A 13,698-nucleotide genomic window follows, 5' to 3' on the forward strand; every position below is an offset into this window, starting at 1 on the left:
GAAAAATAATTTTTACAAGCAGATATAATTTACATTAGGAAAAAACACTGTAAAGTACCTAGGATAAATCTAACAAAAGATATGTAAGGATTTTATGGAGAAAACCAAACCTATTGAAAGCATTAGAGAAGACCCAAACTAATAGAAAGAAATACCACAAACATGGTGAGGAAGGCTTACTATCATTAACGTATGAATTCCCTCCAAATGAATTGATATATTCAATGGAATTCCAGGGCATTTCATGGAACTTGACAAGTTGATTCCAAGATTGGCATGGAAAACCAAGGGACTAAGACAGTCAAAGTACTCCTTAAGGAAAAGAAGCAAAATGTAAGGGACTTGCTCTACCAGGTATGAGTTACCAGGAAGCCATGGATGGTGCCATAATGGCTCAGGCAGGGACAAATGACAGATGTAACTTAAGAGAGATTCTCCTTGACCTGTGACAGAAGTGGTCTTGTAGATAACTGGGCAAAGGGAAGATTATGTAACAAATGGTGCTGGGACAATTGCTTGCTCATATGGAAAATAGTTAAATTGGATAAATAATTAAATTGATCCCATCCTCATACCATATACAAAAACAAGCTCCAGGTGGATTTACGACTTAAAAATGAAAGGCAAAAATTTGAATATTTTTTAAATAGATTTTACTTTTTAGAGAAATTTTAGGTTCACAGCAAAATTGAGAGGAAGGTACAAAGATTTCCCGTATATTTCCTGCCCCCCGCCATGCACAGCCTCCCCCATTATCAGCATCAGCCACTGGAGTGGTACATTCATTAAAATTGATAGGCTTACATCAATACATCATAATCACCCAAACTCCACAGTTTATGTTTCACTCTTGGTGTTTTACATTCTATGAATTTAAACAAATGTATGCATAACGACATGTAGCCACCATTATGGTATTATACAGAGTAGTGTCATTGCCCTTAAAATTCTCTGTGTTGAGTTCCACTTTCAAAGCATTATGGTCTGAGAATATGCAGGGAATAATCTCAATCTTTTGGTATCGGTTGAGACCTGATTTGTGACCCAGTATGGGGTCTATTCTGGAGAAAGTTCCATGTGCGTTTGAGAAGAATGAGTATTCTGTTGTTTTAGGGTGGAACGTTCTGTATATATCTATGAGGTCCATCTGGTCCAGTGTGTCATTCAAAGTTCTTGTTTCTTTGTTGATTTTCTGCTTAGATGATCTGTCTATTGCTGAGAGCGGAGTGTTGAGGTCTCCTACTATTAGTGTATTATTATCAATATCTCTTTATTTTGTTTAACAGTTGGCATATGTAGGTGGCTGCTCCCATGTTGGGGGCATAGATATTTACAATTGTTAGATCCTCTTGTTGGATAGACCCTTTTAGCATGATATAGTGTCCTTCTGTATCTCTACCTACAGTCTTTAGCTTAAAATCTAATTTATCTGATATGAGAATTGCTACCCCAGCTCTCTTTTGAGATCTGTTGGCATGAAAAATAGTTCTCCATCCTTTCACTTTCAGTCTGGATGTATCTGTAGGTTCAAAATGAGTCTCTTGTAGACAGCATATGGATGGGTCATGTCTTTTTATCCAATCTGCAACCCTGTGCTGTTTCATGGGAGCATTTAGGCCATTCACATTGAGAGTGATTATTGAAAGAGAGGATTTTATTGTCATCATGTTACCTGTGAAGTCCTTGTTTCTATAGATTGTCTCTGTAAATTTCTGATCTATATCACTCTTGGGGTCTTTCTCCTTTTATAGAACCCCCCTTAATATTTCTTGCAGGGCCAGCTTGGTGGTCACACATTCTTTCAGTTTCTGCCAGTCTTGGAAGCTCCTTGTCTCTCCATCCATTCTGAATGACAGCCTTGCTGGATAAAGTATCCTTCAAAATCCTAGAGGAGAACATAGGCAGTAACCTTTTCGACATCGGCCACAGCAACTTCTTTCAAAACACATCTCCAAAGCCAAGGGAAACAAAAGTGAAAATGAACTTTTGGGACTTCATCAAGATAAAAAGCTTGACACAGCAAAGGAAACAGTCAATAAAACAAAGAGACAACCCACAGAATGGGAGAAAAAATTTGCAAATGACACTACAGATAAAGGGCTGGTATCCAAGATCTATAAAGAACTTCTCAAACTCAACACCCAAAAAACAAATAATCATGTCAAAAAAAAAAATGGGCAGAAGACATGAACAGACACTTCTCCAAAGAAGACATACAAATGACTAACAGACACATTTAAAGATGTTCAACATCATTAGCCATCAGGGAAATTCAAATCAAAACCACACTGAGATACAACCTCACACCAGTTAGAACAGCAAAAATTGACAAGGCAAGAAACCACAAATGTTGGAGAGGTTGTGGAGAAAGGGGAACCCTCTTAACACTCTTGGTGGGAATGCAAGTTCATACAGCCATTTTAGAAAACAGTGTAGAGATTCCTCAAAAAGTTAAAAATAGAGCTACCCTATGACCCAGCAATTGCACTACTGGGTATTTACCCCAAAGACACAGATGTAGTGAAAAGAAGAGCCATATGCACCCCAATGTTCATAGCAGCAATGTCCGCAATAGCCAAACTGTGGAAGGAGTTGAGAGGCCCTTCAACAGATGAATGGATAAAGAAGATGTGGTCCATATATACAATGGAATATTACTCAGCCATCAGAAAGGATGAATACCCAACATTTGAATCAACACGGATGGAACTGGAGGAGATTATGCTAAGTGAAGTAAGTCAAACAGAGAAAGACAATTATCATATGGTTTCATTATTTGTGGAACAGAAGGAGTAGCCTGGAGGACATTAGGAGAAGGAAGGGAAAAATGAAGAGGGGGGGGAATCAGAGGGGGAGATGAACCATGAGAGACTATGGACTCTGGGAATCAAACTGAGGGTTCTAGAGGGGAGGGGGGTGGGGGGATGGGTGAACCCATTGGTGGGTATTAAGGAGGGCACATACTGCATGGAGCACTGGGTGTTATACACAAACAATGAATCATGGAACATTACATCAAAAACTAATGATGTACTGTATGGTGACTAACATAACATAATAAAAAAATTATAAAAAAAAATCCTCTGTGCTCTGCCTATTTACCCCTCCTTCCTCCAACCCCTGGCAACCACTGATCTTTTACTGTCGCCATTGTTTTGTCTTTTCCAGAATGTCATACAGTCAGGATCATATAGTATGTAGCCTTTTCAAATTGGCTTCTTTCTTTTTTTTTTATTTTTTATTGTTATGTTAATCACCATACATTACATCATTAGGTTTTTTTTTAAGAGCTAGGTTTTTTTTTTTTAAAAAGATTTTATTTATTTATTTGAGAGAGAGAATGAGATAGAGAGAGAGAGCATGAGACGGGGGAGGGTCAGAGGGAGAAGCAGGCTCCCCGCTGAGCAGGGAGCCCAATGCGGGACTCGATCCTGGGACTCCAAGATCATGACCTGAGCCGAAGGCAGTCACTTAACCAACTGAGCCACCCAGGCGCCCAACATCATTAGTTTTTGATGCAGTGTTCCATGATTCATTGTTTGTGCATAACACCCAGTGCTCCACGCAGAACGTGCCCTCTTTAATACCCATCACCAGGCTAACCCATCCCCCCACACCCCTCCCCTCTAGAACCCTCAGTTTGTTTCTCAGAGTCCATCGTCTCTCATGGTTCGTCTCCCCCTCCGACTTACTCCCCTTCATTCTTCCCCTCCTGCTATCTTCTTCTTTTTTTTCTTAACATATATTGCATTATTTGTTTCAGAGGTACAGGTCTGTGATTCAACAGTCTTGCACAATTCACATAGCTCACCATAGCACATACCCTCCCCAATGTCTATCACCCAGCCACCCCATCCCTCCCACACCCCCACCACTCCAGCAACCCTCAGTTTGTTTCCTGAGATTAAGAATTCCTCATATCGGTGAGGTCATATGATACATGTCTTTCTCTGACTTATTTCACTCAGCATGACACCCTCCAGTTCCATCCACATCGTTGCAAATGCAAATTGGCTTCTTTCTTAGTAATATGCATTTTGAGTTTCTTCCATGTATTTTCATGGCTTGATAGCTCATTTCTTTCTAGCACTGAATAATATTCCATTGTCTGGTTGGACCACAGTTTCTTTATCCATTCATGTACTGAAAGACTTCTTGGTTGCTTCCAAGTTTTGGCAATTATGAACAAAGCTACTATAAACATCGGTGTGCAAATTTTGTGCGGACATAAGTTTTCAACCTCTTTGGGTAAATACCAAGGAGTGCAATTACTGGACCGTATGGTAAGAGTATGTTTAGTTTTGTAGGAAACCACCAAACTGTCTTCCAAAGTGGCTGTACCGTTTTTGCATTATCTCCAGCGATGAAATGAGAGTTACTGTTCTTCCACATCCTCTCCAGCATTTGGTGCTCTCAGTGTTCTGGATTTTGGCCATTCTAATAGGTGTGAAGTGGCATCTCATGGTTGTTTTAATTTGCATTGCCCAGATGACATATCATGTGGAGGTCTACCTGCCATCTGTGATCTTCTTTGGTGAGGTGTCTCTTAAGATCTTTAGCCCATTTTTCAACTAGGTTGTTTGCTAGTGTTGTTCTTTGTATGTTTTGGATAACAATCTTTTATCAGATATATCTTTTGTAAATATTTTCTCCCAGTCTATGGTTTGTCTTTTTTTATTCACTTCACAGTCCTTTTTAGAGCAGAACTTTTAAATTTTAATAAAGTCCAACTTATCAATTCTTTCTTTTCTTTTCTGGATTATGCCTTTTTTTGTTAATATTTTATTTATTTGACTGAGAGAGACACAGTGAGAGAAGGAACACAAGCAGGGGGAGAGGGAGAGGGAGAAGCAGGCCTCCCGCGGAGCAGGGAGCCTGATGCAGGGCTCAATCCCAGGACCCCGGGATCATGACCTGAGCCGAGGGCAGATGCTTAATGATTGAGCCACCCAGGCGCCCCTGGATTATGCCTTTTGTATTTTATCTAAAAAGTCATTGCCAAGGTCATCTAGGGTTTCTCCTATATTACCTTCTGAGAATTTTATAGTTTTCTATTTTACATTTAGGTCTATGGCTTACTCTGAGTTAATTTTTGTGAAGGATGCAGGGTCTGTGTCTAGATTCCTTTTTTGGATGTAGATGTCCAGTTGTTCCAGCACCATTTGTTGAAAAAACTACTTTTTTTCCATTGTATTGCCTTTGCTTTTTGTCAAAGTTCAGTAGATTATATTTATGTGGATCCATTTCTGGGTTCTCTATTCTGTTCCATTTATTTATTTCTCTGTTCCTTTGCCAATACCACACTGTCTTGATTATAGCTTTATAATAAGTCTTTATGATATAGTTTCAGCCTTCCAACTTTATTCTTCTCCTTCAATACTGTGTTAGCTATTCTGAGTTTTTTACCTCTCCTTATAAACTTTGACTCAGTTTGTCGATATCCACAAAATGGGATTGCATTGAATCTACAGATCAAGCTGAGAAGAATTGACATCTTGACAATGTTGAATCTTCCTATCCATGAACATGGAATATCTCTCCAATTATTTACTTCTTTGATTTCTTTCATCAGAGTCTTGTGGTTTCCTCATATAGATATTATACATATTTTATTAGATTTATACCTAAGTATAAATTTAATTCGGGGGAGTGCAAATGTAAATGGTACTGTGTTTTTATATTTCAAACTCCACTTGTTTGTTGCTGGTATGTGGGAAAATGATGGACTTTTCTACATTAACACTGTATTCTATAGCCTTGACATATTGCTTGTTAGTTTTAGAAGGGTTTTTGTTGTTGTTGTTGTTAATTCATTTGGACTTTCTACATAGATGATCTTGTCACCTGCAAATGAAGACAGGTTTCTTTCTTTCTTTCCAATTGATATCTCTCTTATTTCCCTTTCTAGTCTCATTGCATTTGCTAGGAATTTTAGTATGATGTTGAAAAGCAGTGGTGAGTGGGGACATCTTTGCCTTTCTCCTGATTTTAGTGGGAAAGCTGTAAGTTTCTCACCATTAGGTCGATGTTAGCTGTAGGTTTTTTGATGATAGACTTTATCAGGTTGAGGAAATTCCCCTCTAAGTTTACTGAGAGTTTTATCATAAATAGGTGTTTGCATCTTTTAAAAGAAGATGACATTTTTATGCCCTTATTTAAACAAGACATAAAACGAATAAACATTAAAGAAAAGATTATAAGTTCAACTAGATGAGAATAAATAACTTCTGTTCTTCAAACAACACTATAAAGTGAAAAGACTTAGCATAATCTACAGAGAAGATATTCACGACGTAAGACCAAAAAGGCTTAGCACCTAGAATATATAAAGAACTTGGGTTAATCAATATGAAAAAGATAACTCAATAGAAAAAAATAGCCGAAGATATGAACAGACATTCAGAGAGCTTGCAACAGAAAAGGATAATAAACATGTGAAGAGGCACTCCCTCTTACTCATAAGTAAGGAAACGAAAATATCCAGGCCATAGTGTGACAGGGGCATACACCGGCTGGATTGGTGAAAAATAACACTGTGGACAATACAGTTCAAAGGCAACTCTAACACTGCTCACAGGAGTGTGAAGTTTACCACTCTGTAAAACAACTTGGTGTTCTCTTATGAAGTTAGACATCGGCCCGCCCCAACCCCAGCAATCCACCGCAAGGTAGACACCCCAGAGCATCCCTGGCACGTGTCTGCCAGGAGACATGTCCAGGAACGTTCAGGGCTGTCCTTTCTGCGACAGTGAGTGACCCACAGATGGTGGAGGGACTAGTGCTATGCAGCAGATTCAAACCACAAAGGAGGCTCCCTGGAGAGGCAGAGCTTGCTCCCCAAGGTCACAAAGACAAGAGTATTATGATTGTGCTTTCTATTTTTATTTTTGCCATGAAGTTCTTAATCTCTGTATCAAAAGCTACATGTATTCCTTACAGAGAATTAGGAAAACACTGGAAAAGTCTGTGATAGGTAGGCTTCAGAGATGGCCCCCAATAATCCCCACCTCTGGTGCTCACACCCTCGTGTAAATCCCTCCTCGGGAAGGTAGGAAGGGCCTCGTGACAGCTTTCTAGCCAATGGGAAATAGCTAAGGGAATGAGCTGTCCATTCTGTGATAAGGTTACAAAAGACATCCTCTCTCTCTCTCTTTCTCTCCCTCTCTCTCTCTCCCTCTCTCTCTCTCTCCCTCCCCTCCCCCCCTTGGCTTCCTCACCTTGATGGAGTAAGCTGCCAACAATGACATGGGTAAGCTTGGAAGCAGAGCCTGCCTCAGCCAGGCCTCAACATGACTAGAGCTGCGCTGGCATCTTGACCACGGCCACTGAGACCCAAGGCAGAGGACCCAGCTAAGCCACACCCGAGTCCTGCCCCACGGACACGGGAAGATAATAACCACTACTGTTTCAAGCCACCGGGTTCGGGGGCAATTTGTCCCATAGTGATGGATAGCTAATATAGGACTAACAAGGAAGACAGGAGGAAAGAGGCAGATGGGGAGGAAGGAAGGAGGGAGGGGAGGGAGGGAAGGGAGGGAGGGAGGAAGGAGGAAGGAAGGAAGGAAGGAAGGAAGGAAGGAAGGAAGGAAGGAAGGAAGGAAGGAAGGAAGGAAGGAAGGAAGGAAGGAAGGAAAAATTGCCTAGAAAAAGAATGGAATCTTACCACTTAAGGACAATCATTGATGGACATTTTGATTTTTTTTTTCCAGGAGACAAATTTTTGAAGTCATTTTTGAAGAACCAAGAAGTAGATGAAACCAACACTCTCCTAGACTCTGTCCCCGGTTTCCTTTCATGTGTTGCCCCCGCCCCAGCTCAAGCCCCCATGCCATCCATACAAAGTCAAGCTCAGGTTCTTAGCCTTCAGGAACAGCGAGCATTTGTAGAGCATTCACTCTGCTCCAGGCCCTGTACGCATTCTTTCCATACATCAGCTCATTCAGTTTTCACCACCAACGTGCCAGGTGGGTGCTGAGCTTCCCTCCATTTCACAGGTGAGGGAACTGAGGCAGAGGGCTGAAGACACCTCCCCAAGCTCAGCTTTAGGCGTTGCACTTCTCTGCTCTGTCACAGGGTCAGGGTGCTGCCAGCGCGCTTCCTACACCCGCCCCGCCCCTACATTCTCCCCACACTGCAGTCACACTGAGCCCCTCACAGCACCCCTGCACCCTCCCCAGGTGTGCGTGGCCACGCTGTGTGCCAGACCTTGAGCTGGGGGAACGGGTGGTGGGGGTGGGGGCAAGCTCTGTGGTCCCAGGGGCTCCTGGCTAGGTGGAGGGTGATTTCCTCAGCCGGAGGATCTGGGGTCCCATTGCGGGTTCCCCCAAGTCTTCCTTGACAAGGACACCAATCTACATCTACTGAACTCCACTAATGGGTGTCCCTGCCTGTCCCCACCCCTCGGTGTAGGCACTGGCTTTACCACGTGCTCCCAGCCTGGTCCGCCCCCAACGGGGGCCAGGAGCAGGATGGCTGGGTTGTCGTTCCCTGTGGGGACACCGAACCTGGGCCTTGGCGCACTGACTCTCTGGATTGGGGAGATAGCCAGGGTCAGTGTGGACAGAGTCCTCGAACTACCCCTCCCACCGCACCGCACAGCCCAGCGCAGGGGCCCTGTCTGTCTATACCAGCCAGCCAGGTATACCAACCACGGCTCGGGCCTCTGACTCCAGCCCCTGGAGCAGCCTGTGCTCAGACACTCGCCTGCAGGCCAGCAGGGGTGCCCCACGGGAAGTCCCAGGCCAGCCTGGGGGACAGGGGGGAGAGGTGTGCAGCAGCCCGTCTCCAAGGGCTGGAGAGTGGTGACCAGCTTGGGCTGCTCCGGACAGGCTACGTGACTTGGGTCATGAGGGAAGCCTGGTCTCATGGAAATGAGGTTTCCTTGCTTCCTAGGTTGTTGTGAGGTTTGGGGGCCTCTCAGTAGTGACGGGGCGCTCAGCCTGTGCCCGACAAGAGTTCCTGGCTGAGGGGCACTGCGCTGGAACCAGGGGCCTTTCTGTGGGTTACACACCGACCTGGACAGACCGAAATGTAGGAAACGCCCTTGTTTCTCTGCCAAAGTCTGTGCACAGCCGTTCAAGTTCATGCCCACAAAGCCGAGGTGAGAAGCCAGGCCTCCCCAGCTGCCCAAGTGCCATGGCAGGAGGAGGGGACAGGAGAGGGACACGCTGTGTGTTTGGTACAGCAGGAAAATGAACAAGGAGCCCAAAGAGCAATGAGAAGAGTGAGACCGGGGGCCAAGGTAGGGGCAGCTGCAGTGCCTGGCCTTTGGCCTGTTCACTCGGCTCACTCGGCCCCACATGGCTTCCTCACCAGGGGCGGGGAGAAGGGTGCAGACCGGCGGGTCTGCCACCTGCCAGGGCTTGATAACCACCCTCTCTGCCAGAGGGGGAAACTGAGGCTCAGAGCAGGGAGGCCCAGCTGGGAAGTGGCGCCACTGGGATTGGACCTGGAATGTATGTTCTTTCCTTTGGCTGTTTTCCAGACCTTCTCAGGTCCCTAAACAAGGGACTTTCATAAACAGAAGGGGGTTTTCACCGTGAATGGGGGGAGCAACCATGCATGCCGTTATAAGACAATCCGGAGCTGATCTTCCTGTAATTTCTGCAGAGGAAGCACTGAGAGCTTGAGCCCCGGACAAGTGACCGCATCCCTCCAACTCCTGAATCCAGCATTTCCTTCCCAACGGTCCCAGGCTGGATAGAACCTAGCATCTGCAACTCTTGCATTCAGTGGCTCACACAGTCCTTACGGGAAGGGGGACTGCTCTGCGGACACTCGCCTGGCCTTGTGTGGTTGAAGCCTCACCACACCCCAGCAGCGTGCATGCTAATGTTCCCATTTTACAGATGGGTAAACTGAGGCTCAGAGACTTGCCCATGTTCCCGGCTGTCACACTGAGTGGCCATCTGCTGAGAAGGAGACACTGGGAGGAAGAGAACAAACCACCTGACTGCAGCATCCCAACACCCGCCATCTTCCGTGGTTGGCAACGTCCAGACCCCCACGCACATTCCAGGCCTTCCAAGCCCTCTGGAAGCTGTGTGAGCTCCACCAACCGGGCAGCAGTGCCCAGCGAGGCCAGCGCCACAGCACTCAAGAGGCCATGGGTGCTAGGGAAGCAAGTGAGTTTGGGGTCAGACGTCCTGGGTTTGAATTTCCTGGCTTTGTCACCTTCAATTTGCATGACCCTGAAACCTCAGTTTACTCATCTCTAAAATGGGCATGATGTTCATTAGAAATCACAGAAGGACCTGGCACATAGTAGCCGGGGTCATGGTACTTCCCTGACTCCAGCCACAAGCATCACAGAAAGCCCTCGACAGGTTTCAATAGTCATCTCAAGTCGGTGGGATTCTGTCTGAATATAATCAACGTGCTTCCCATTACAGGAAAAGAACTTTCCAAATGCAGGATGAAAATCACAAGCAGCATTTGTAAGGGCAGCTCCGGACGTGGTGCCCACCCCCCCGGGTCTGCTCCTGCCTCTACGGCCCTTTCTACCCCTGGGGGCTCTGAGCCCAGTGGCAGAGGGCATGGCTGGAACAGGGGTGTGGAACACGTGCGTGCTGGGAGGGGGTCAGGGGAGCAGTGCTGGGGAGGAGGTGGTGCCAACCCCATCCGTGTTTCCGCAAGAGAATTCAGGCCACAGTCAGGTTGGTGGCTGCACAGGAGGTGGGTTAACCGTGCGGGCCGGGGGGCTGTTGTTAAGAGCAGGTAGGAAGCACGGGGGCGGGGCCCCAGAGCCAGGCTGCCTGCGTTTGAATCCTGGCTCCCTCACCTACGAGCCGTGTGGCTTCGGGGGCTTACTGGACCTCGCAGAGCCTCAGCTTCCCCTTCTGTAAAATGGAAATAAGAGCCCTGCCTGCCTCATAAGGCTGATGAATGAGTTACGTGTAGGCAGTGGGGTGGAAACGTCAGCCATTGTCGTGGGAAGTGGACGGGGCGTGGAAAGTCTCACTGAAGGAGGAGCTCACTCTCAGAAGAGTCAGGTGGCCTCAGATGACATCGTCCTGTCTTTTCCCTTCATCCCTCAACCTCTCCGTCTCCTGCCTCCCTTCCACAGCTCCAGACAGCCCCCCACCCCAGACCTTTACTGCTACTCTACCATGGCCCAGGGTCCGACAGCCAGTGACACTTTGAAGGAAATGTCCCAGACACTCGCGTGGGCACCATACTAGGACCACAGATGTCCAGCCTGGGAGGGAGGAAGCCGGGGGCCATTACTATTACTGATAACAGTGACACTAACCATGTGCACTTGCTGAGCGTCGCTAGACCATTTTGTGTAACCAGAGCCTGGCGCAGGCTTGGCACATAGTAGGCGTTCAGTTGGTATTTCTTGGGTGGATGGATGGATGGATGAATAACCACCAGCGATATGTCCAGCTCTGTGCTAAGTACTTACACACTTCCATGGTCTTTCACATTTAATCCCTCTAACCACCCTATGGAGTGGGTATTACCCCATTTCACAGACGAGGGACCTGAGGCTCAGCTGGCCAAGGCCAACTGCAGACCCAGATGGCCAACAGCAGGGACAGGTTTCCCGCCTCACCCTCTCTCACGCCAGAACCTATCCCATCACACGTGGGTTATTACGCACCCAGGGAGGGAGGCTTGGCTGAGAGGTGGGGAAGTAACAAACTGCACCAGGAACCAGGTGTGGGTCATGAAGTCCAGGGCCTAGCCTTCCTTCCAGGGCACACCTGCTGTGTGACCTCGGCAAGTAACACACCCTCTCTGAGCTCCATTGTCTCAGTGCTGAAAGGGGAGGGTCCTGTGCCCTGTGATAATTCATCTGTGGTGAGGCCCTGGGGAACCCTCGCCTTGAGTCCAGGCTCATCCCAGGACCACTCAGGTCTAACCCCTCCAGCATCTCCCCGGACAACGGCTACAGAGGCTGCAGCCCGAAGCCTGAGCCAACCACACGTCCTGTGTCTGCAGAACCTGCTCCTCCAGCGTCAGGGGGCCTGTCCCCCACCCCCAGAATGTCCCTGCTCACCCGTAGACATCCAGCTGAGTCTCGGTGCCCAGCACACACACGGCATAGGTGGACTGCTCCGGGGTCACATGGATCACTGCACCCTGGGCCATAGTCCCACCAGCCCGTCCCTCCAGTTGCAGGAAGCCCCTTGGCCAGTTCCTTTATAGGGCCCAGCAGAACCATGAGTCAGCACCTGTGGTTTACAGGCCACTTAGCCCCTCCCCACTCAGCTCCCAGGGCGTGTACTCTCTCCACTCTTCCAGCCCAGGAGCTGCCCCTCCGACCCGCATGAGTGTCAATGCCAGAGTCACGGCAGACTGGCTCTGTCAGTCTCCTGGGAAGGGCCAGGGGCCCAGGAAACATGGGGGCACAGGTCTGGGTCCTCATGTCACAGCCCCCTGCATGCCTGGGGCCGTGAACACCTGGGTCCATCCAACATGGATATCAGAGGGGAAGAGGTGAGAAATGCAGGGAGCTCGGGAGACCCCTGGACTACACACTCGAGGACGAAGCTGGCTTGGGACGGGTCTCCCCAGGCTGAGGCACCCATGTGACAGCTCACCTTCTTGGGTCTCTTCTGTGCACCGGGGAGCTCCCTCTGCCCCTCACATGGACTGACCCAGTGAGGCAGGCTTGTGGGGTAAACACTATCGTTATTTCCCCACCTGGTCCTCGTGGCAGCCGTCTGAGGTCACAGTCGCTATGATTCCCATGTTACAGAAGAAACTGAGGCACAGAAAAGCCAAGTAATACTCCCAAGGCTCCACAACGGGTAGAGTTGGCATCCGGGCCCCAAACCACCTTCTTGAGGCTCAAAGCCCATCTTCTGTGCCAGCAGATGATGTGGCCACCTGACGCTCCAGCACATCCACACGGCAGGTCTTAACAAACCCACTTCCTCCAGCTGGTCACAGGATTAGGACTAGTTTGAGCTTCGGATGGAAGCTGGAGAGGGGGCTGTCCACTGCCAGACTTGAGAAAGCCCTCACCACCAGATCCGGTCATCCTGGGCAGAGGAGACTGAGGCACAGAGAGGGCTGTGGCATGCCCACTGTCACACAGCAAGTCAGCCACAGGGGCCGGGCTCTACCCCAAGCGTAAGGTCTCCTGGGGTGATTTTCTATCTTTCCCTTTTCCCCCATTTTTCTTCAGCATTTGGGGGTTTACATTGGCTATGAATAAGCCACAGAGAGAACAAGCCTAAAGCAGTTTTATTAAATCCACAAATATTTCTTGATTGCCTACTGTTCGCTAGGCCCTTTTCCGGGCGCTGAGGATGCAAAGAGAACAAAGACAAATATCCTGCCTTCATGGAGCTTTTGTTACTAGAAGGAGAGAGCCAATAGGCAATAAATATAATAAGTGAATTACATAGTGTGTTAGCATTGTGGAAAAGTGAAACAACGGGGCATGGAAAGGGTTGGATTGCCATTTCAAATAGGGTGGTCCGAGGAGGGGACATGTGAGCAGACTAGAGGGAGGTGACAATGTGGATATTGGGGGGGAGAAGGTGCAAAGGCCCTGAGGCAGGGACATGCCTCGAGGGGGCTGGAAGGCAGTGGAGGAGGAGGGGGGGAGGGAGGGCAGTACCAGGAGGTGGGGGCATGGATCACAAAAGGCCTTGCAGGAGTTGTGAGGACTTTGGCATCTCCCCCAAGTGACATGGGGAGACATGGGGACATTTTGAGTAGAGGAGGCCCACAATCTGATCT

General features: G+C 47.7%; 1 protein-coding gene across 4 annotated transcripts in view; it reads right to left on the reverse strand.

The window, feature by feature from the left end:
- The window catches only part of PADI4 (peptidyl arginine deiminase 4), a 37,181-nt gene extending 25,051 nt beyond the window's left edge, over window positions 1-12,130 (reverse strand). For 3 of the 4 annotated variants that reach the window (XM_028108138.2, XM_028108139.2, XM_028108137.2), the window contains exon 1: window positions 12,005-12,130. In XM_028108138.2, the coding sequence (XP_027963939.1) occupies window positions 12,005-12,096 (92 nt within the window). In that variant the 5' untranslated portion in view covers window positions 12,097-12,130. Of the gene's footprint in view, window positions 1-1,672; window positions 1,886-12,004 lie in introns of all 4 variants that reach the window. The other variant, XM_088022589.1, reaches the window with a different exon arrangement.
- Between the last annotated feature and the right edge of the window lie 1,568 nt (window positions 12,131-13,698).

This window comes from Eumetopias jubatus, unplaced genomic scaffold, assembly GCF_037043125.1.
Source record: "Eumetopias jubatus isolate StellerSeaLion01/CBP00866 unplaced genomic scaffold, mEumJub1_p1.0 scaffold_4, whole genome shotgun sequence".
Lineage (NCBI taxonomy): Eukaryota > Metazoa > Chordata > Mammalia > Carnivora > Otariidae > Eumetopias > Eumetopias jubatus.